Below are 22,160 nucleotides of genomic sequence, written 5' to 3'. Positions count from 1 at the left end.
AAAGCTGAGCTGCTTCAGTCCAGTAAGAGTTCATCTGGAGATATTACTGCAGTTATTCTCACCTTTACTTGATCAAAATCAGCTCCAGAATTACACTAAAAGAGCTTTGACTGGATACAAAAAAAAAAACTTTAACCGTTCAAACCCAGCAAATGTCTGTCAGATGTGTTTAGAGTCAGTGACATTTACTGGGATATTTTGCACCTGATGACATTTTAAGTAGACTTTTTGGGGTCAGTGTAGTCTACCATTCAAAGATTTTTTTTTGTTTTTTAAAAGAAATTAATAGTTTTATTCATCAAGGATGCATTAAATTGATCAAAAGTTCCAGAAAAGATATTAAATAATGTTACAGAAGATTTCTATTTAAAATAAATGCTGTTCTTCTGATCTTTCTATTCATCGTTGAATCCTGAAAAATAAAATGCATCCCAGTTTCCACAGAAATATTGTGCAGCACAACTGTTTTCAACATTGATAATAATCAGAAATGTTTCTTGAGCAGCAAATCATCATATTAGAATGATTTCTGAAGATCATGTGACACTGAAGACTGGAGTAATGATGCTGAAAATACAGCTGCACATCACAGAAATAAATTACACTTTAACACATATTCACACAGAAAACTGCTGTTATAGATTCTAATATTATATCTGTATTTTTGATCCAATAAATGCATCGTTAGTGAGTAGAAGAGACTCTTACAGAAACAATCCTAGTGAAGCTTCTGTATGTAGTTCAGATGAAGACGGATTTCAGCAGAAACTCTGTTCAGGCCGGATGAATGAACAATAGAAAATGTGCAAGATCTTAGTATCAGATGTAGATGTTGAGGATTTGATATGTTTGAGAACATTAGCCATGAATGCTGACAGCGCCTGAAGTCTAATGATGTCTACGTGTTTCTATATGAACATGTCTCTGTAGTTCTAGATCGAGCTCTCGTGTTAATATTCCTCCGTTCGGAGTATTTCTGGGTTTGTTAGGTGTCTGTTGTTGTTGTAAAGGCAGAGTTCAGCTCGTCACGTCACTCCAAACCCTTCATTTGAGATCACTTTCACGTTCTGGAAGGAGGACCGCACAGTTCTGAACTTCATGTTCTCGTGAAGTGAGGAGCTCCTTACTGAACTCATAACATCTTACTGTAACTTAACGTACTTAAGCAGAAGAAAATCTCTATATTTACCTGTAAATGAGTCATTTGACAGAGTGTAGGCGATGCAGGTTATTATTAAACTAAACGTTTATGCAGTTTTGTTATATTTAATGTAGCAAATTAAGATTTTCAACCTGAAAATACTTCGCCTGAATCTTTCTCTTTCTTTCTTTCTTTCTTTCTTTCTTTCTTTCTTTCTTTCTTTCTTTCTTTCTTTCTTTTCTTGTCTTTCTTTCTCTTTTTCTTTCTTTTTTTCTTTCTTTCTTTTTTCTTTTCTTTCTTTTCTTTCTTTACTTTCTTGTTTTTCTTACCTTTTACTTTCCTTTTTCTTTCCTTTTTATTTGTATTTTCATTATTTTCTTTTTTATTGTTTTTCTTTCATTTAATTTGTTTCTTTTCTTTTTAATATTTTCCTTTTCTTTTTTTCTTTTTTATTGTTTTTCTTTCATTTAATTTGTCTTTTTCTTTTTTTAAGTCTTTCATTTATTTTGATTTGTTTTATTGTTTTTTCATTTCATTTCATTTATTTTTCCTTTTCTCTCTTTTTTCTTTTATTTTCTTTATATTTATATTTGTATATTAACGTTTGTTTCACTTTTCTTTTTTCTCTTATTGTTTTTATTTAATTTATTTTCTTTCATTTTATTTACTATTGCTTATTTTTTTCTGTCATTTAATATCCTTTTCTCTTTATTCTTTTTTCTTTTCTATTTTACTTTCTTTTTTTACTCCCTCCAGTGTGTTCACATTGCGTGTGTAATGTTCTGTATTGTATGTCAGTAACATGTGATTTTAAATCTTCGTTCACATGAATCCTTTCATTAGTTGTTTTAATTCCTGATGTAGAAAAGCGTTGTGCCTTTTGACAAACTGTTTTGTGTGGCTCTGATCTACTGTGTATAACTGTGTATTTAGACTCCAAAATTCACTGTATATATATTAGGATGTTTTATATGTTTATTATAAATGACATCCACGTTTGCCGTAATCACGACTGGATCCTGAGACTGGATTTAAAGTCTTTGTCCATGTAGGACAGCACTGATCTTCATGTGTTCAGATGTGATAAACACACACATAGCTCACATTATGCAACTTTGCACATGCTGTTTTTGTACTTTCACTCATTGGTAGTGAGCAGATGCTGATGTACACAAAGGGCAATAAGTGACGAGGACTCAGGTGTGTAGATGTTTCAGACACTTTGTCGGGATTTTTGAGAGTTTGTTCTGATTCTGGGTTTGTATCTGTTTGATAGTTTCAGCTGCTACATTAAAATAAAGTTCTTTGAGTTAATATTGTCCTGCGTTGCTCTTCTGATCGCGCATGTGAGTGTTAGAGATAGATTTACACTGACATCTAGTGGAGAATCATGGCTAGTGAGATAATAAACTTTATTATTAATTTTATTCAAATTCTGATGAAACTATTTTTTTTTTTGGCAGTAATAACATATTTATTTACCTACTTTCTTATTCCAGAATAGATGAATAGTGTGTGAGAAGCTGTTCATCACTCCTCAGAATGATATTTAAGCAAAACTATACTTTTCCTGGTCTAATGTCTTAAGTTTATGAACCTTGTCTTCACTTTGACTGATATTGTGTGTGGCATCAGGTCACGCCAGGTGAACAACACAAAGATGATCTTATTATCTATAATCATATCTTATCTGGTGTGTAACACATACATATTACTACAGAATATAATAAACATTAACTTCCATGCAAAGGTTTGAATGGGCCATGATTAGTGTGTGTGCAAAATCTAGCTACATTTATACACATAAAATAGATAAAATAATAAATTCAAGAAGATAGGGTGAACTCATTTTTTTTTTTTTTTTTTTGTTCTTCTGTAACAGAGAGATTTCAAAAACATGTCAAAGGTGCTATTGTTTGTATGTTTCTTGTGTTTTAATAAAATAAATTTACAAATCCAATATACAAATTATAATTATTAAATTATAATGTAAATGCAATTATAATTTTTTTTAGAAATATATATATATTTATAACATTTAACATTAAACATTAACATTTAACATTTATAAAAAATTTATAATATAATGATATATATAAAATATAATCAACTATATATTTACACACACCACACACACACACCACACACACACCACACACACACACACACACCCGACACACACACATATATATATACTATGCTATATATATTATAATATATATATATAATAATATATAATATATGATAATATAATATAATAAAAAAGGAGCCTCACACCGATGTGACGTCAGGGAGGAGGGGATTATCATCGGGGCGTGGTTAAGATGACAGCGACCTAATAGCAGGAACCGGGGGCGTGGCCTTCCCGCACCAGCCTCCGCCCAAGGAAACTTGTGAATGAAAAGTGGCTCTTCAGGTGAGCGCTCCTTCTTCTCGAGTGTTTGGAGCTCAAACAGGATCAGATGCTCCTCTGTTACAGGATCGTCTGAGTCAGGTGATGTCGATTTCACACAGTTCACAGACTTTGTCTCGTACTGTACTAACGCATTTGAGAAATCATTACATCTAAAATATCATGTGACATTGAGAAGCTAGTCCAAAAAAGTTTTTGCTATTTAACTACAAAAGAAATGTACTTCCAGATTACTAGAATCGTCAAATATAACGGATTTATGTTTCTGAACACAAAAAAAATGATGTTTTGGATTTAAAATTATTGACGTGGGCAATTACTGATTAATTTGAGATAAAAATCTAGATTCAAGCTTTGAGGTTTTGTTTTCAACATTTTTAATTGCCTTGTTGACTAGAGCATTTGAAATGGTCACGTGGTGTAATAAATGACTTTTAGTAGTATATTATTCCTTTGGTTTTCATGTAGTCTCAGTTAATATAAGCTCATGACAGCAGTGTGCGTAATAAATCATCATAATGCTGTTTCTGATGCTGTAAATCATGTCACATTGCAGGACACAAGCACTGGACACTGGTTTAAAGTCATCTACACACACGTATTAGTCTAAGGCTTCATGTGTTTGAGATCTTGATGCTGACTCTTCCACTCTCCAAAAGAAACACTCTTTCTCCGGCCTGTGGTCAGCAGATATCTTTGACATTTCCAGAGACCGCCGCTCTCTCCTCCGAAAGAAACTGTCTCCCTGTTCTCCGGCCTGTCGTGTCAGCTTTCAATGTATTTCTAGCTCAGGAAAACCCCAGATCTGCCTAATTACACTGCAGGAGCCGATTCAGATTCAGTCTGACGTGAACACAACACACTATGGGCCGATTCAGATTCAGACAAAATCAATACAGAAAATTAAAAGAAAAATGCATGTTTGTATGTTTCCAGTGCAAGATAATATTCGTTAGTGTGAAAATTAAAAATGAAAAAAATGCTATTGGGTCAGAGATCAGGCGGTTGATTTATCAGTCTTTCAAAAAAATAGAACATAATTCCATTAAATCTCTCAAAAGTCAAACCAAAAACACACAACACAATTAAACTAAAATATACAACCGAAGAGAAAAAAAAACGAAGAAAATAAATGATCAATATGATTATGTTAATTAATGGAATATGCTTTTGTTAAAGCTGTTGTTTTTTAAATAATCATGTTAAATAGTGAAATTCATGATGAAAAACTACATTACACAATGATAATATACAGAAAATCCACCAATCAGAGAGTAGCAGCCAGGAAATTGTGGCAAAAAACATACAATTTGTTTTATATATGCATGCATATTTTGGAGTGTGTGTGTGAGAGAATTTTGAGCGAGTGTGTGTGTGTGCAGTGTCATGCAGAGGTGGAGCGTGTGTGTGGTGATTGCTGTGTGAGTGTGGTGGAGTGGTTGGTGTGTGTGTGTGCTGTGAGTGTGTGTGTTGTGAAAGGAAACAGAGTGTGCGTGTGTGTGTGTGTGAGAGTGTGAGTGCATGTGAGTGCGTGTGTGTGCGTGAGTGTGTGTGTGTGTGTGTGCGTGCGTGTGTGAGTGTGTGTGTGCGTGCGTGAGTGTGTGTGCGTGTGTGCGTGAGTGTGTGTGCGTGAATGTGTGTGTGTGTGTGTGTTAGGGCTGCACAATTAATCAAATTGCTAATCGCGATTACAATTATTGATGCCACAATATCCTGTAAGCGACGTTCAAAGCGGGCATCATTAATCGTTTCAAAGTCCACTTATGTTATATTCTGCACAATTAAGATATGGTTTTTTTCTTTCTACATGTTATCTTAAGGGTCTTTCCAGTGTTTTAGTTTTGAGTATAAACGATTATAATACCCATTTACATATTTTTACAAAAACTTTTTTTTATATTTTAAAAGAAAAACCAATATCCGATGTCTATTTGAAAATTGGAGGTTATTACTATAGAAAATGACACTAAAGGTTTTTTCAGTAAGTGTTTTCAGCCTTGTTTGTTTTTTATATTAAAAAAATATGGCATGCAGTTGCAATTCAAACAATCGGATATTTTCATAAAACACTACATTTAAAGGTAACATGTGATATGTGTAATTAACTAAATCGCGCAATTACAATTTCGCAAGGGAAATAATCGACAATTATGATTTTTGTGTCGGATAATCGTGCAGCCCTAGTGTTTTTTGTGTGTGTGTGCCCGTGAGTGTGTGCGTGTTGTGTATGAGCATGCAGTGAGTGTGTGTGTAGTGTGTGTGAGAGGGTTGATCTTTGGAAAGAGGAAGTGATTGTCGCTTCTCTTGTTTTTGTGTGCGTGTGTGAGAGTGTATGAGCGTGCGTGAGTGTGTGTGTTTGAGTCATTTCTGTGTGACTGAGACTCTTTGGAAAGAGGAAGTGATTGTCGCTTCTCTTGTTTTCATTTCCTCTCATCAGTTTTTGCTGATGTGCAGTTGGGTGTTTGGCTTTCAGCGGAATAATAATATTTGCTAAAACACATTACTGTACAGTGTTTGAATCCAGTAATCTATAAGAAGCTTTGCTGAAATACTGTACTGTACAGTGTTTGATTCTAGAGACTGTGTGCTCTCTGTAAGCGCTGGCGAGGAGATTGATTTGCAGTCGTTTGCTGGTTTTCGTCACTGTTGCAGAGTTTGAGTCTGATAATCCGGCAGACACGGGAATAATGGGAAGAGTTTCAGTGGGAAGTGACAGGAACTCGTCAAACCGTTAGTAACCTCCAGTTTCTACTGTAGTTGTGCTTCAACTGCATCAACAGCGTTTCAATGCAATCTACAAACATCCACTTAATACACAAACTTTCGTACTTTTTACAATTTTGTGTGTGTGTGTGTGTGTTGTGTGTGTTTTTTTTTTTTTTTTGTGTGTTTTTTTTAAATGACATTATTAAATTAAACTATTAACCCTACCATAAAACCTATAATATAATCAACTATTAAAAATCCAATTAAATTTAAAACCTCTGAATGTGAAAACAAGTCACCAAATAATCCACAGAAAGGAACACTGAATAAAACATTAAATCAAAATACACACAAAATTAAAATTTACAGGTTGTGAAAACAAGTCATCATATAATTTACAGTGTTTTTTTTTTTTTTTGGTTGTCAATCATATGAATTTACAGTAAAAACCCAGTAAAACTGTGGTTTAACATGTTGATCGGTTTTTCACATTTGATGGTTTTTCATTGAAAATAATATGTGTCTTCTTAGTTTTTTCTTATCAGTCCCACATCCTATTTTAGGGTTTTATAGAAGGGCATGAAATGGGAAGATAGGGCTCAAATCATATGAAACCAAACAAAACATAGTTTTATTTTTCCGACCTCTATGTTCCTCGACATATAGTGCGTCTCATGAGTGAAAATTCAATGTTAGTGTTTTTCCTTTTTATTTATTTTGAATTTCTGGATCTGTGTTTATGTCTACAATGCCCCTAAATGAGAAGAACTCATCAACAAAGTGGTGGTCTAACGAAATAAACTAAATTTTGATTTAATTAATTTACAACAACAAAAACATTCCAATTTTATGTTTTCTCAAAAACATGCTACATAACAGAATTAATAAATAACAACAAAAACATTCCAATTTTATGTTTTCTCAAAAACATGCTACATAACAGAATTAATAAATAATTGAGTAAAATGAAATTGACTCAAACATGGTACCTTGGGACGTTTAGCCTGAAATAAATCTTGGTTGTACGATATGTATTATTTTTTTAATATAACTTTAATGAGTTACTTTACTGACATACTATATATATAATATAATATGTATTCCCCTAAATATATACATAACAGATATTTAATACATATTATATAACATAAACCATATGAAAAAAAGCAACGGGCCCCGAATGTCCTAAAGATATATATATAATATAATATATATATAACACCCTATATATATATATATATATATATATATATTTATATATATAACATATATACACATGTTAGATATATATATATATTATATATATATTCGTTATATTATATCACTATATGTATACTTTTTTATACTGTCAATAGAAAACCTAAAATGTACTACCATATATTATTTTTTATGGCTAAAATGTACTACCATATATTATTTTTTATGGTAAAGTGATTTATGGCAAACACAGCTGCTGATTTTTTTTTTACTGTGGCAGTGAGATCCAACAAACAAAATGTTGGTAGAAACAGAAGTGAAGCCCATTTGAGCAGATCTGAAGGTCTTCTGTGATGCGGCTGACTGTCTGACCGTCAGCTCTCGGGGTCAGAGGTCACATGGGTGTGACCTGTTTATCAGCTGATAAGGAGCCGCTCAAAGGTCCGAGCTCCTCCTGGCTGTTTTTCCACAGCGTTCAGCTGAGTTTGCACCGCTGGCCTCGTAGACTTTGCTCGCACTTATTCGTGCTCATTGTGCACTTTTTCGATCCAAGTTCCTGAATGCTGGTCCACGTGAGCGTAATGTGAAGCTCAGCAGAAGTGTGAAGGCGCTCCTGATAACGGCGCAGACCTTGTCTTCGGTCGAAGGTCTGATAAGACGCCTCAGATTGTGTCCGTATAAAGACACGGCGGTCAAGAGCCTGTCGCTGGGTATTTATAGTGAGATATAGTCTTAAACACACTGGACTGATTTCTGATGAGTCTGTGAGCTGCTGCTGATCCTGATGGTGCTTCATATCACATGCTTTTACACCCGAAGATTTCACTCCTGAGAAACCTGGAATCAAGGTGGAACAGGGTTATAAAATGTGAATTATGACTTTCACACTTTATATGTGGCTGTCTTGACCGTTTACTTTTAAGAGTACATGGAGAAAAAAATAAATTTAAAAACAGGGGTAGTAAAGGAAGGGGGCGGAAAAAACAATTAGGGTTTCACTCTGAAATTGGAGTAATTAAAAGTTTCACCAAACACTCTACATTTTACAGTGTATGAGATTTAGGAATTTCGATGTAGAAAAAACTAAATAGAAAAAACTTAAATTGTTACATACTTAAATTTTAAATATAACAATGTATGAGATTTAGAAGCATATAAATATTTAGTTTTAGTTTTGTTTTTTAATATATATATATATATATTGCAAAATAATTTTATAGTAATTTGTTTTTGCAATACATATATATTTATATAAAGGCAAAACTAAAAAATACTAAAAGTTAACTATATAAATATATATATATATATATATATATATATATATATAATTTTTTTTTTTTTTTTTTTTTGCATAAAAGGAATTGAAGCCTGTTTTAGAGCTTTTATTGCATTGTTTAATTGTTATGAAAATAATGTAATTCCAAATTCTCATTGTTTGTTTTCCTTTCGATTTTTATTTTATATATATATATTTTATTATTTTTTTTAAATATTTTTTTTTTTGGTTTACAATAGTAGTAAATGTGTGTAATTGTCATGAAAATAATGTCTGAAATGCAATATATATATATATATAAATATAATGCCTCCTTTCTTTCTTTGGATTTGTGCGAAATATGACCTTGAGGTGTTCTTGACAGCTTTTGTGATATTATTTTGGTCCTCCGTGTTAACTTTCAAATAGCATGAGATAAAAACATAAATATGGAAATAAATTAATGATCAATCTGAAGTGAAGGGGAAGGGTGTGTGGGTTTTAATGCGATGTCTGATGCTTCCTGAGCCTTTATAACTAACTGAAGTAGATGTTTATTCAATATTTTTGACATAGTCTTATTTGACATAGTGTTATTTTTTTGCTTATGCAACATCTAAAACTGTGTGTCATGCAAATATGAAGAATGTGCAGTGCGGTCATATAATGCTTCTGAAACCGCTCCAAGATAACGGCGTGTCACATGACGTGTCCTGAAACTGATGCAGATTCACAGCGTCACGCCTTCGACATTCATTCCCTGGACTTTGTGTGTCATTCAGAGTTTGTGAAACCGCTTTGAATCCAGTTTAAGCTGCTCGTGATTTACAGAAGTTCAGCTACAAGCCACCGACTCTAACTCCAGAGCAACTTGCAAACGAGGAGCAAAACAATTGGACAAAGAAACAACAACATTTGTAATATACAATGCCAAGTTTATTAGACAACCGGATTAGGAAGCGATAAGCTAGAATTAGTAAAGTATTACGTAAAGAGTCAGTATTGGTTTCATGTTGACTTCCAGAGAAACCTCGGAGGTTCTTTCCCAGAGAAATGAAGAGAGAAACTGTAACTGTCCTGAAGCTCAAGGCGAGGGAGGAACGCTTTCCAGCGAGTGCAAACTCGTCTTTTCTGTTGTTTTGGTGCGCTGCCATCCGTTATCGAGTTACAGATTTCCCTACACGCACTGTTTTACTGCATGTGTGTGTGAGAGAGTGACGTCACGTGACACCTGCAGCGAGAGTACATCACTGGAGTTCACTGGCGCTGATGCAAGCCATTATTCAGTAGTTTTGGGGAGTGAAAGAAGACTGAAGTTTAAAGCGATAGTTCAGCCAAAAATGAAAATGTGCTGAGAATGTGCTCACGCTCAGGCCGTCCCCAGATCAGGATGAGTTTGTATTTGGAGAATTGTAGCATTGCATCAGTGTCTCAGCAATGGATGCTCTGCAGTGAATGGGTGCCGTCGGAATGAGAGTCCAAACAGCTGATAAAAAACATCACAATAATCCACAAGTAATCCACAGCACTCCAGTCCATCAGTTAACATCTGGAGAAGACCAAAAGATGAAAACACATCCAGCATTAAGATGTTTTTAACTCAAATACATAGAGTCTATAATCCATAATAACACTTCCTCAGTGAAAAAAGGTGTTCTGGTGGAATCAGGAGAGAAATCTGCACAGATCAAGCAGCGTTTTAAACAGCTCTAAACAAATATGTGACTGGATTTTGATGTGAGAGACAACATCAGATGCACTTTTTCACGGGAGGAAGTGTTATTTATTATGGATTATAAACTCTATGTATTTGAGTTAAAAAACATCTTAATGCTGGATGTGTTTTCATCTTTTGTCTTCTCCATATGTTCACTGATGGAATGGAGTGCTGTGGTTACTTGTGGATTATTGTGATGTTTTTATCAGCTGTTTGGACTCTCATTCTGACGGCACCCATTCACTGCAGAGCATCCATTGCTGAGACACTGATGCAGTGCTACATTTCTACAAACCTGATGAAGACACAAACTCATCTATTTCCATCGTCTTTCAGTATTTATTTCTCTTGTTGTGTATCAGGCACTTAATTTAACTTTGTAAATACGGATCTTCTATTTTCTAACTCTTCTGCATTTCCACTTCTGCTCTTACTTGTCTACTTCTCTTGTTCATTCATTAGTAATAGTTTTGCTCCTCCACGATAAGCAGCGTGTGTTCTTTCTCATTTGTAAAGCATCTGATTCATATTCTGGGATCTTCTGCTTTGAGCCACTATTTAAAAGCCTGTGTTTGAGACTCAGGAACAATCAACAGGTTACAGACGAAGGGTTAAAGAAGCGAGACGGGTCGCTCTGTTCTTCACACATCACAAACCTTCAGCAGTTTATCAGCTTTCTTCTTTCTCTTAACCCTGTAAACCCTGACATATGACATTAATAGTCAGAATTTTCATAAATGGAACAGTTTATTGAACATTTAGACAAAATACTTAAAAAAAAAAAAGTTTGCATATGTCTTATGTTTTGCATCATATTTGCTTCTATGGCTCATATAGTGAGAATATGAAGATCAGTATTATTCAGAGACTCAAACTCATCAAAAATATCAATTTGCTGCGGATGCTGATATTTCTATGATGAAATTCTGCTGCTTGTGATGTGAATCAGTGAGCTGCTTGTGCATCTGGAAATATGACTGCAGTTATTCTGACCTTTACTTGAGAAAAATAAAAAAGTGTTTGTACAATAACACTAAAAGAGCTTTGACTGGATTAAAAAACTCTAAACTGTCAATCAGAGACAGAAGATGTGGAGGTTATGGAGTGTGACATTTAGAGGTCTTCGAGATTTGTGTTTCTAATATGATACAGCAGGCTTTATAGGGTTAAACTCTTTTTCTTGCTATCAGTTGTCTTATTGAGAAAACTACAGATAGCCACAGCAATGAGCAAATGTGTCAGCATCTTCAAGTTTAGCATGTTAATACTTGACAGAACCTTCAGCAGGTTTAGTTAAATGCCTTTAAATCTGAAAACAGCTCCACCCAGGGAGCCTCCGTCTGTTGAGAGCAGAGTAAAGGAACATTCAGCGGTCCTCCGTCGCTCTGTAGGGCCGAACGCGGGCTGAGGTTTGTGTGAAGCTTTGAAGCGTGCAGTTAAACAGACCTCAGGGCCTCCAGGACGACCACGACTTCAAAACAGACGCTTTAGTTGTGTGTGTGTGTGTGTGTGTGCGTGTGCGTGTGCGTGTGCGTGTGCGTGTGTGTGCGTGTGCGTGGGTGTGCGTGGGTGTGCGTGGGTGTGTGTGTGTGTGTGTGTGTGGTGTGGTGTGTGTTAGAATCAGCATGAATCTGAAATTGTGTGTGTGTGTGTGTGTGTGTGTGTGTGGGTGGGTGTGGGTGTGGGTGTGGGTGTGTGTGTGTGTGTGTGTGTGTGTGTGTGTGGGTGTGCGTGTGTGTGTGTGCGCTTTGGGTGTGAGAGGGTGCGTGTGCATTACAGATCTGAATTTATAGGACGCATAAATACACTTATAATGTCAAAACATGATTAACAAAGAGAAAAGATCCCTTGAGAAACACAAATAAATAGACAATAGAGAAAAATAACTTATATATTTGAATTTGCTTTTTGTCTGTGTGTTAATTTACAGCATGTTTCATTTGAAAATTGTTGAATAACAATATTTAATATATTTTAATAATTTTATAAAAAATAATTACAAATTGACACAACACAAAAAAATTACAGATAAACAAGACAGCAAAGTAAAAAAAATGACGTTACTATAGGGGTTTACAAAAAAAGTTATTTAAATAAAATTAAATAATTATTTTTTTATATGAGACAGTATATCAGGGTTTTAAATTTCAATGAACTTGAACTCTTTAGCAAATAAAATCTAGATCATCAAGATTTTTGTTATGAATACCTTTAAGAGATTCAAGAAACACAATTCTGCCATAAAGACCTTAAAACATGGTTTAGAATTTTGCTTTTGTGTTTAATCTGGTTTATAATGGAATTTACCAAAAGTAAATTTAAATAAATAAAATGTGATTGATTCAATAAAGTAATTACATTTTCATTAAGTAAATGAATGAGTAAATTAAAATAAATAAATAAATAAAAATAAACTGAGCTAAATAAATAAATAGAGACAGCATTTCAAGGTTTTACATTTCAATTAACTTTAAATCTTTAGCTAATAAATAATTCTAGTTTTTTTCCCATCAAGAAATAAATATTTCGACCTTAAAACACGGTTTAGAATATTTTTATATAATAATTTTATCATTTTAATTGTATAATAATAATTGTACTCCTTTTTGCTTTTGTGTATATGAAATTTACCAAATAATATAATATGGTCCAGCAGATTTTTTACCCGATTTTTTTTTCATTCAAAATGTATAAAAACATGCACGCTATATACTGTTAGATATTTTACCTGTATTTTACACTGTTTTTCACTAGTCCTCCTGCGTCACAGCTGTTCGTTTGATCTCCCGCTCTCAGCTGTTACGTACAGTGCGTGCGGACGGTGACGTGCGTTTAAATCCTCCGCTCGCTGCGCGCGCGCTCCCGGTTACCAGTGCCGCTGAAGAGAGCGGAGACTCCCGCGCGCTGTGGCCGCTGACAGACGCTCCGCCGGCGGTGAGAGAGGAGCGCAGAGCCCGAGGAGCGGAACCCCGTGGCGCGTTCGGTAACGTATTGATTTCCAGCGTTTACAAACGCGTTTGATTGACATGTTTTCCTACAGAGGCACTGTACTTTCAGAATGAAATAAATCAGTCGGTTTGTTCGGTTCAGTGGCACTTATGTTTAAAAGGCGCAGCAGCGAAACATCTGCGCGCTCAGTATAATAATATTACCGTCGCAATTATTTAATATTACAGATGTTTTGAGGACAAATAGCCTGATTCCTGCGCTGTCAAACGCAAAAACAAAACCTGGGCTGAGAAACACAGAAAGCTTGAGATTTTGATGTAACGTTATACATATTATTTCTGACGCGTCCGTTAGTATTTTTGCCGCGTTTTATGCTTTTAAATCTGAACGCTTGATCCGTTTTGATGTGTAAAGAGGCGGGTCGGTTTGAATTCGGATTGACACACTACCATTCTATAGAAATGACTTCGTAATTGCTAGTAAATTCCAAAAATAATTCCAAAGAAATACTAACAAATCGAATTAGAAAACTAGAAAAGTAGTGGAAAAACTGAAATAATATTGTATCATTTTTTTTTAGTTTAGTGTTGTGGACCCGCCCCTCTGGAATCCTCATTAGTCGAAATATGAATACGTTTTGAGAAAATTTAAGACTAATAGCCTGTTCAAATCAAGAATCATAATTATAAAGATTTATTCAAACCGATCTCACGGCAATTCGTACATATTTGACAAGGTGGCTAATTCGTACGAATTCGTACGTCCTCACTCGTACAAATCCATATGATTTGTGAAAAATCGTACGTATTTTATGAGGTGACAAATTCATACAAAGGACCACTTCTAACCCTGTCCCCTAAACGTAACGTCACAAAAATCGTACGCGTGAGGTCCTAGAAATTAGCTGCCTTGTAAAATACGTATGTTTTTGTCACAAATCGTATGAGTGAGGTCTTACGAATTGGTCTTGCCACATTGTGAAACACGTACGAATTGGTCGTGAGATAGCGTTGGATTTATTATAAGCCTGTTGTAGTTTTGTCGTCTGCCACTTTAAATGCTCGGCTCGATAAAGTCGGTGGATTCTGATTGGCTGTCTGTTCACCAGATGGAAAAGAATTGTTATGAAAGTGATTCCGACGATATTGCTCCACATTATAGTTTCCTCATAGAATGAAAACATTATAGTAGAAATCGACTTTGGTGTGAACGGCTCGTAACTTTTGCTGCATTGTCTTACGTTCTTGTAAGTCATTATCCTAAATTAAATCAGTTATTTGTTACTTTATCACGTCATGATTGCTGTTACACTCACTTGTAATGCAGAGAGACAGAACTAGAGTACAGTAAGTACAGTAAAAGCAGCCGTAGTGCACTTTGTCGGCATGTTTAGATCATGTTTCTTGAATTCCAAAAGTCACTTTTAGAATGTAGCTGATTGTAAATCAATATTCTGTATTGATCCAGAGACAGAGGACTGTGTGTGTGTGTGTGTGTGTGTGTGTGTGAGTGTGTGTGTGCGTGAGTGTGTGCGTGAGTGTGTGCGTGAGTGTGTGTGTGTGTGTGTGTGTGTGTGTGGGCGTGTGTGGGCAAAGTTTCTCCAGAAATGTGTTGTATAACTTGATTTGCGTTATGTTTATTACAGGTTGAAGTATGTTTCTCACTTAATGATGGTAGTTTATGACTCGACCTTTAACCCTTCTGATTACCAGCACAGATTTTTAACCACTACGCCACAGAAACCGGGTTGGGTTTCATAGACTGGAATGTTTATAAGTTCATAATTTTTCTTGTTCACTCTCGTTTAAACATTTGCAATAATTACATTTGTAAAAGTTTTTGAAAGAGTCTCTTCTGCTCAAGGCTGCATTTATTTGATCAAAAATACAGTAAAATAGTGAAATATTATTATAATGTAAAACAGCTGTTTTCTGTGTGAATCTCTGTTAAACTGTAATTTATTTCTGTGATGCGCAGCTGAATTTTCAGCATCATTACTCCAGTCTTCAGTGTCACATGATCTTCAGAAATCATTCTAATATGCTGATTTGCTGCTCAAGAAACATTTCTGATTATTATCAATGTTGAAAACAGGTGATCTGCACAATATTTTTGTGGAAACTGTGATACATTTTAATTTTCAGGATTCACAGATGAACAGAAAGTTCTAAAGAACAGCGTTTATTAGAAATGGAAATCTTTTGTAACATTATAAATGTCTTTATCGTCACTTTTGATCAATGTAATGCATCCTTGATGAATATATAAAATGTGTAAAATATTTAACTCCAAACTTTTGAAGGGAATAATGGTTTCTAATGAGTAACGATGCTGAAAATGCAGCTTTGATCACAGAAATAAATTACATTTTAGCAGATATTTACATAGAAAACAGCTATTTTAAATTGTAATAATATTTCACATTTTTACTATATTTTATTAAATACATGCAGCCTTGGTGAACAGAAGAAAATCTATTCCTAACTCTTTGTTTTATTTATTTTCTGTATGCAGTCAGTCATCCTTGTGAAGCTCAGTGTGAAACTGAATAATAAGGAGTTTAACACACACAGACAGGTCACAGACGGCCTCTCCGTTGTGTTTTCGATGAGGTGGAAGTTTAAGCCTTTAAGAAGGTTTAACGCGTCTGTGCCTAGTTAATGTGTTTCAGGTCAGGACGGGTCGTGTGTCTCCAGCATCTTCTGCTTGGACAGACTCGTTGAGAGCCACAGGATTTGTTTTTATTTCAAAAATGTGCGTATTTCACAGCTCGGTGTGTTTCTGACTGGATATATATGGATGTATTTTATTGCTCCCTGAAGGGAAATTCCTGAAATATTCCAGAAAGTGAGTGAACTGTTAGCTGTCCTTCTGAATTTATGAAAAGAGATGGCGTTTTTGTTAAGTGAGAGCAACAGTAGCACTCGTGAAATAATTAATGTGGATTGTATATAACATCATTTATGAACAGATATTAATGTATTTGCATCAAAATCTTTTTCAAATATGAAGAAAGAAGGCAGCTATCAGCAGGTAAATGCAGGTTTTGCTTTATTTATTTAGCAGAATGTGAACCAAATAAGTCAAGATGAGTAAGAACTTTTTAATTACGTTCATTTTTATTAATGTTGGTGTCTATTTTTGTCCCTTTAATGCATATTTTTAAGTCCGCATGCATTCATCCGTATGGAACTCTTTGGTATGTTTTTCTTCAGTGGTGATGCTATTTTTAGCCACCTGTGTTCAAGTGCACATCATTTCAGTTCCAGAGTGATTTTCGTTGTAATTGCGTTCATAATCACAGCGCAGCCACTGTAGCTCTTCATCATTAATGATGAGTGTTTAATCTGTTTCTCAGAGAACAGAAACGTCCTCGGCTGACATCTCTTCTCTCGTTCTGTGATGTCGAGCGGATCTGGAGGGCTGTTCGCTCGTTTTGTTCCTGCGGTTCAGTTTGACCTACATTTCCGCACCAGGCCGTTAAAGTTCAGGAGTTATTGTTCCTGTGGTTTTCCACGGCTGCTCTCCAGAATCTGCCGATGGTTTCCATCACTGTCACACCTCTGAAGACAGATTACAGAACACTCACACATCGGGCCCTTATCAAGCAGCGCTGAACGGTTGCTAGGGTGCTCTGAGTGGTTGCTGTGGGGTTATTATGGTGGTTGCAGAAAATTCTCATTGCTAGGATGTTTGAGTGGTTGCTATGGGGTCACTGTGGTGTTCTGAGGGGTTGCTGGGGTGGTTGCAGAAGATTATGGTTGCTAGAGGGTCGCTAGGATGTGTTTGCAATGGGGTTATTCTGGTGTTCTGAGTCGTTAAAAAATCAAAAAAATTCTGGTTGTTAGTGTTACTCGTTTTCTCGAGAGGTTGCTATGGAGATGCTGGGGTGTTTTGAATGGTCACTAGGGTGGTTGCAGAAAATTCTGGTTTCTATAGTGTTACTAGGGTGTTGTGAGTGGTCGCTAAGGGGTTGCTTGGGTGTTCTGAGTAGTTGCTAGGGTGATTGCAGAAAATTCTGGTCTCTAGGATGTTCTGAGTGGTTGCTAGGGTGTCCTGAGTGGTTACTAGGTTGGTTGCAGAAAATTCTGGTTACTCATTTTCTTGAGAGGTTGCTAAGGGGATGCTAGGGTGTTTTGAATGGTCGCTAGGGTGGTTGCAAAAAATTCTGGTTGCTATAGTGTTACTAGGGTGTTGTGAGTGGTCGCTAAGGGGTTGCTTGGGTGTTCTGAGTAGTTGCTATGGGGTTGCTAGGGTGATTGCAGAAAATTCTGGTCTCTAGGATGTTCTGAGTGGTTGCTGAGGGGTTGCTTGGGTGTTCTGAGCAGTTGCTATGGGGTTACTAGGGTAATTGCAGACAATTATTGTTGCTAGGGCGTTCTGGGATTACTAGGGTGTCCTAAGTGGTTACTATGGTGATTGTAGAACATTCTGGTTACTAGGGTGTTGTGAGTATTTGCTAAGGGGTTTCTTGAGTAGTTGATATGAGGATACTAGGGCAGTTGTGAAAAATCTGGTTACTAGGTTGTTCTAAGTGGTTGTTAATGGTGTTCTGAGAAGTTGCTATGGGGATGCTAGTGTGGTTGCAAAAAATTATGGTTACTAGGGTGTTCTGAGGGGTTGCTAGGGTGGTTGCAAAATATTCTTGTTGCTATGAGGTTACTAGGGTGTTCTGAGGGGTTGCTAAGCGGGTTGCTAGGGTGGTTGCAAAATATTCTTGTTGCTATGAGGTTACTAGGGTGTACTGAGGGGTTGCTAAGCGGGTTGCAAAATATTCTTGTTGCTATGAGGTTACTAGGGTGTTCTGAGGGGTTGCTAAGCGGGTTGCTAGGGTGGTTGCAAAATATTCTTGTTGCTATGAGGTTACTAGGGTGTTCTGAGGGGTTGCTAGGGTGTTCTGAGGGGTTGCTAAGCGGGTTGCTAGGGTGGTTGCAAAATATTCCTTGTTGCTATGAGGTTACTAGGGTGTTCTGAGGGGTTGCTAAGCGGGTTGCTAGGGTGGTTGCAAAAAAAATTCTTGTTGCTATGAGGTTACTAGGGTGTTCTGAGGGGTTGCTAGGGTGTTCTGAGGGGTTGCTAAGCGGGTTGCTAGGGTGGTTGCAAAATATTCTTGTTGCTATGAGGTTACTAGGGTGTTCTGAGGGGTTGCTAAGCGGGTTGCTAGGGTGGTTGCAAAATATTCTTGTTGCTATGAGGTTACTAGGGTGTTCTGAGGGGTTGCTAAGCGGGGTTGCTAGGGTGGTTGCAAAATATTCTTGTTGCTATGAGGTTACTAGGGTGTTCTGAGGGGTTGCTAAGCGGATTGCTAGGGTGGTTGCAAAATATTCTTGTTGCTATGAGGTTACTAGGGTGTTCTGAGGGGTTGCTAAGCGGGTTGCTAGGGTGGTTGCAAAATATTCTTGTTGCTATGAGGTTACTAGGGTGTTCTTAGGGGTTGCTAGGGTGTTCTGAGGGGTTGCTAAGCGGGTTGCTAGGGTGGTTGCAGAATATTCTTGTTGCTATGAGGTTACTAGGGTGTTCTTAGGGGTTGCTAGGGTGTTCTGAGGGGTTGCTAAGCGGGTTGCTAGGGTGGTTGCAAAATATTCTTGTTGCTATGAGGTTACTAGGGTGTTCTGAGGGGTTGCTAAATGTGTCACAGAAGAGTGTTTGTCAGTGTGTTTACTGAATCTTCAGCGACTGGTTGATCAGTCATCACAGATAAACACAGCAGCGTCGCTTCAGCTGACACGCTCCTGACCGCAGTCTGTGTCTGTGATTCCTGTCCGTCATTCCTGCTGCGTTCTTGGAGTTGCTGTGCTTTCAAAAATACAGCGTAAACATCCCGCTAAATATAAACTCCCGTGTGTTCCTGTGCTCAGATTCCCACATCAACACACGGCTCATTCCAGTCGAGAAGCAGTCTAGAGCGGTTGATTGGCACCCTGAATAGTTCTGCTTGTGCTGTTTCAGTGTAACTGGCCATGAAGACGGATCCAGGCTCAGAATCGCAGCAGTCGCGCTCAGAATCCAGACGGCAGCAGGTCAGAGCTTTCCTCTCGTACACCTGCTCTGCGTCATTATCCCAGTCTCAGGAGACAACTCTCAGCTTTATAGTAGGGTTGGATCGAAAATATGTCAATACTCAAAATCCCAAGAATCAGTCTCTGCTGTTTTCATCGGATGCATGAGCAAACTTAATTAAAACATTATTTGATACATATCACAGCTGATATGAAACAAAGTCTAATTCTGTCAGTTTTATCACTCTGCTCTTTAAGTGTGCTGACAGACGCTGTAGTGAAGCCATCATCTCTTCCTCTTTACTACTAGTTACAGCAGCAAATAAACATGAACGAACAGCAGAAGAAGCAGAACAACTCCCTGAAATCAGTCCTGGATCATTTAAAAAACTTAACTTTTTTGCTGACATTTTCTCTGAAGCTGTCGAATGCTCTGAATAGTTCTTCCTGATGTTATAACGCCCCGAGTGTCACAAACCTGCTCATCTCTAGAGCTTTTCTCTTTGTCATCATGTGGACGTTATGTGGCGTATATAAGCAGTATTAGTGAGACATTTTCAGATGTAATCCCAGCGAGAGTTTCTGGAGCTTTCTAGGAAGTGGGTGACTGAGATTATGTAATGTAATTTAATGATGAAAATCTATTCATGGGAAAGTGCTGAAATAAACCTGCATGATGAAAATAGAAAAAGCTGTGACATGAGATCGGCGTCAGGAGGATCTGTTATTAACATGATAATATATATATATATATATATATATATATATCTTAAATGATGAAAATTAGATATTTTCATACCTGCATACTTAAGAGTTTAAATTAATGTTTTTCTATTTTTAAGTAAAATATTTATTTTATTTATATTATAGATTTATTTTTAGATTATCTACAGTAAATGTGTATATATATTTATTAAATCTGTTAAATTTATTTGTTAAACAATTGTATTTCATATTAAATGTTTTTTTAACATTTAAATAAATCTGTTTTTAATGATACATTAGGTCAGAGTTGTTACAGTTAACTAAAACCATAAAAAAATGTTGCTTGAAATAAAATAATATAAAAAATTATTTAATTCAGCTAGTTGCCATTTCTAATTTTTTTTTTTTAGTTTAACCTGATGTACTAAAGCAGAAATAAAATTAATAAAAACTATATAGAGACATTTAAAAAAAAAAAAGAAAATAAATAAAAGAAATGAATAAAAATAGTAAAGACACAACAAATTAATAAAACTTTCTAATTAGAATAAAACAGGAAATTTACTGACTAATTAGTGATGTTTGTCAGGACAAACTTTTTAGGACTTATTTATGGACCCAGAAAAAGTTAACAATTTTTTATCACATTTAAAGAATCTTTTATAGAATTGTTTAGTCTTGTGTTTTTCTTTTAGTCGAGTTTTATAAAATGTTTGTTTTAATGTTTTTGAATGTTTATTTAGCATCTGGCGTATAATAAACATGAAGGTAAACATGAAGCTGATCTGGCAGTCAGTTTAAATGCAATCAAACCAATTCAAACTGTTAATAAACCTGTAATAGTATCTGAGTGATCTGATTTAGAGCTGGTGCTGTGTTTGCGCAGGGTCAGGCAGAGGTCAGATCGGCTGATCAGCAGCAGCACGAGGACGACTACGTGTCCCAGAAGTCTTTGAGCAGCAGACTCTCCTGGTCAGCGTTAGGCAGGACTCAGCGGCTGAGGGTCATGGAGTGTAAGGTCAGACTGCTGGACGGCACAGACTACACCTGCTCCGTCGAGGTGGGTGATGATGATGATGATGAAGGACCGTCATAGAAGGGGGTTGAAATTGATATTTGTGATTTTTTTTTTTTTTTTTTTGCTAAAAATTGAGATTTAAATTGCATTTTTAAAGAGCTTGTTTGTGTAGCTGCACAATTTTCTCATAAAATATTGTTTGGTTTATATTTCAATACGACTATAAAATAATTTTTTTTATTATAATGATTATTATTGTTATTATTATTATTATTAAGTAAAAGTATTAAAATAAGAATAAATATATTAATATTGACTAATATTATTGTCTTAATTTCTTCATCTTTAATACCTTTTTGATTCATTAGTCACACTAAACTATATTGATTGATTAAATTTTGATTTTATTTTGATTAATCGATTAGTTATAATCAGATCTTGTGTACAAATGTTTTTACTTCAGGTTTTAAATCAAATGAAAAGCGTGGTGCATTACAGCGGCGCAGAATCTGATGTGATGGCACACACACACACACACACAAACAAACACACAAGAACACACTCACACACACACACACACACACACACACACACACACACACACACACACACACACACACACACACACCACTCACACACACACACACACTCACACACACTCACCCGCGCCTTTATTTATAGCTTATTCTTATTTTGGTACGAGCAGAAGGAGCAGCATACCAGAGCTGACTCTCTGGATCTTCTATCACACACACACACACACTCACACACACACACACACACACACAAACACAAACCTTAAGAAACACAAAAAAAAACACAAAAACAAAAACAAAAAAAAAAAACACACACACAGAACAGAGCTGCTCGTAGTTTCTCTCAAGCGCTCATAATAACATATTACTCGTTAGGAAACATGATTTATCTGCGTGAGGCTTGACTCTCAGAGCAAAGTGTTTCTGAGGAAAAGGAAAAGATGCTTTTGTCTGTTAAATAAATAGAATCCAAGAGTAATTATTTTATTTTAATTGTTATATATATTTATTTATGTTTAGATATA

General features: G+C 35.9%; 1 protein-coding gene across 1 annotated transcript in view; it reads left to right on the top strand.

The window, feature by feature from the left end:
• The first annotated feature begins 3,502 nt into the window (after nucleotides 1–3,502).
• LOC109101994 (band 4.1-like protein 3) overlaps nucleotides 3,503–22,160 on the top strand; it is a 43,731-nt gene continuing 25,073 nt past the window's right edge. The window contains 2 exon segments of the mRNA XM_042713729.1: nucleotides 3,503–3,635; nucleotides 20,979–21,142. Of these exon segments, the coding sequence (XP_042569663.1) occupies nucleotides 3,539–3,635; nucleotides 20,979–21,142 (261 nt within the window). The 5' untranslated portion in view covers nucleotides 3,503–3,538.

The sequence above is a fragment of the Cyprinus carpio genome, chromosome A2 (assembly GCF_018340385.1).
Source record: "Cyprinus carpio isolate SPL01 chromosome A2, ASM1834038v1, whole genome shotgun sequence".
Lineage (NCBI taxonomy): Eukaryota > Metazoa > Chordata > Actinopteri > Cypriniformes > Cyprinidae > Cyprinus > Cyprinus carpio.
Note: the sequence above shows the minus strand (reverse complement) of the source record. Positions and strands in the feature narration are given on the sequence as shown.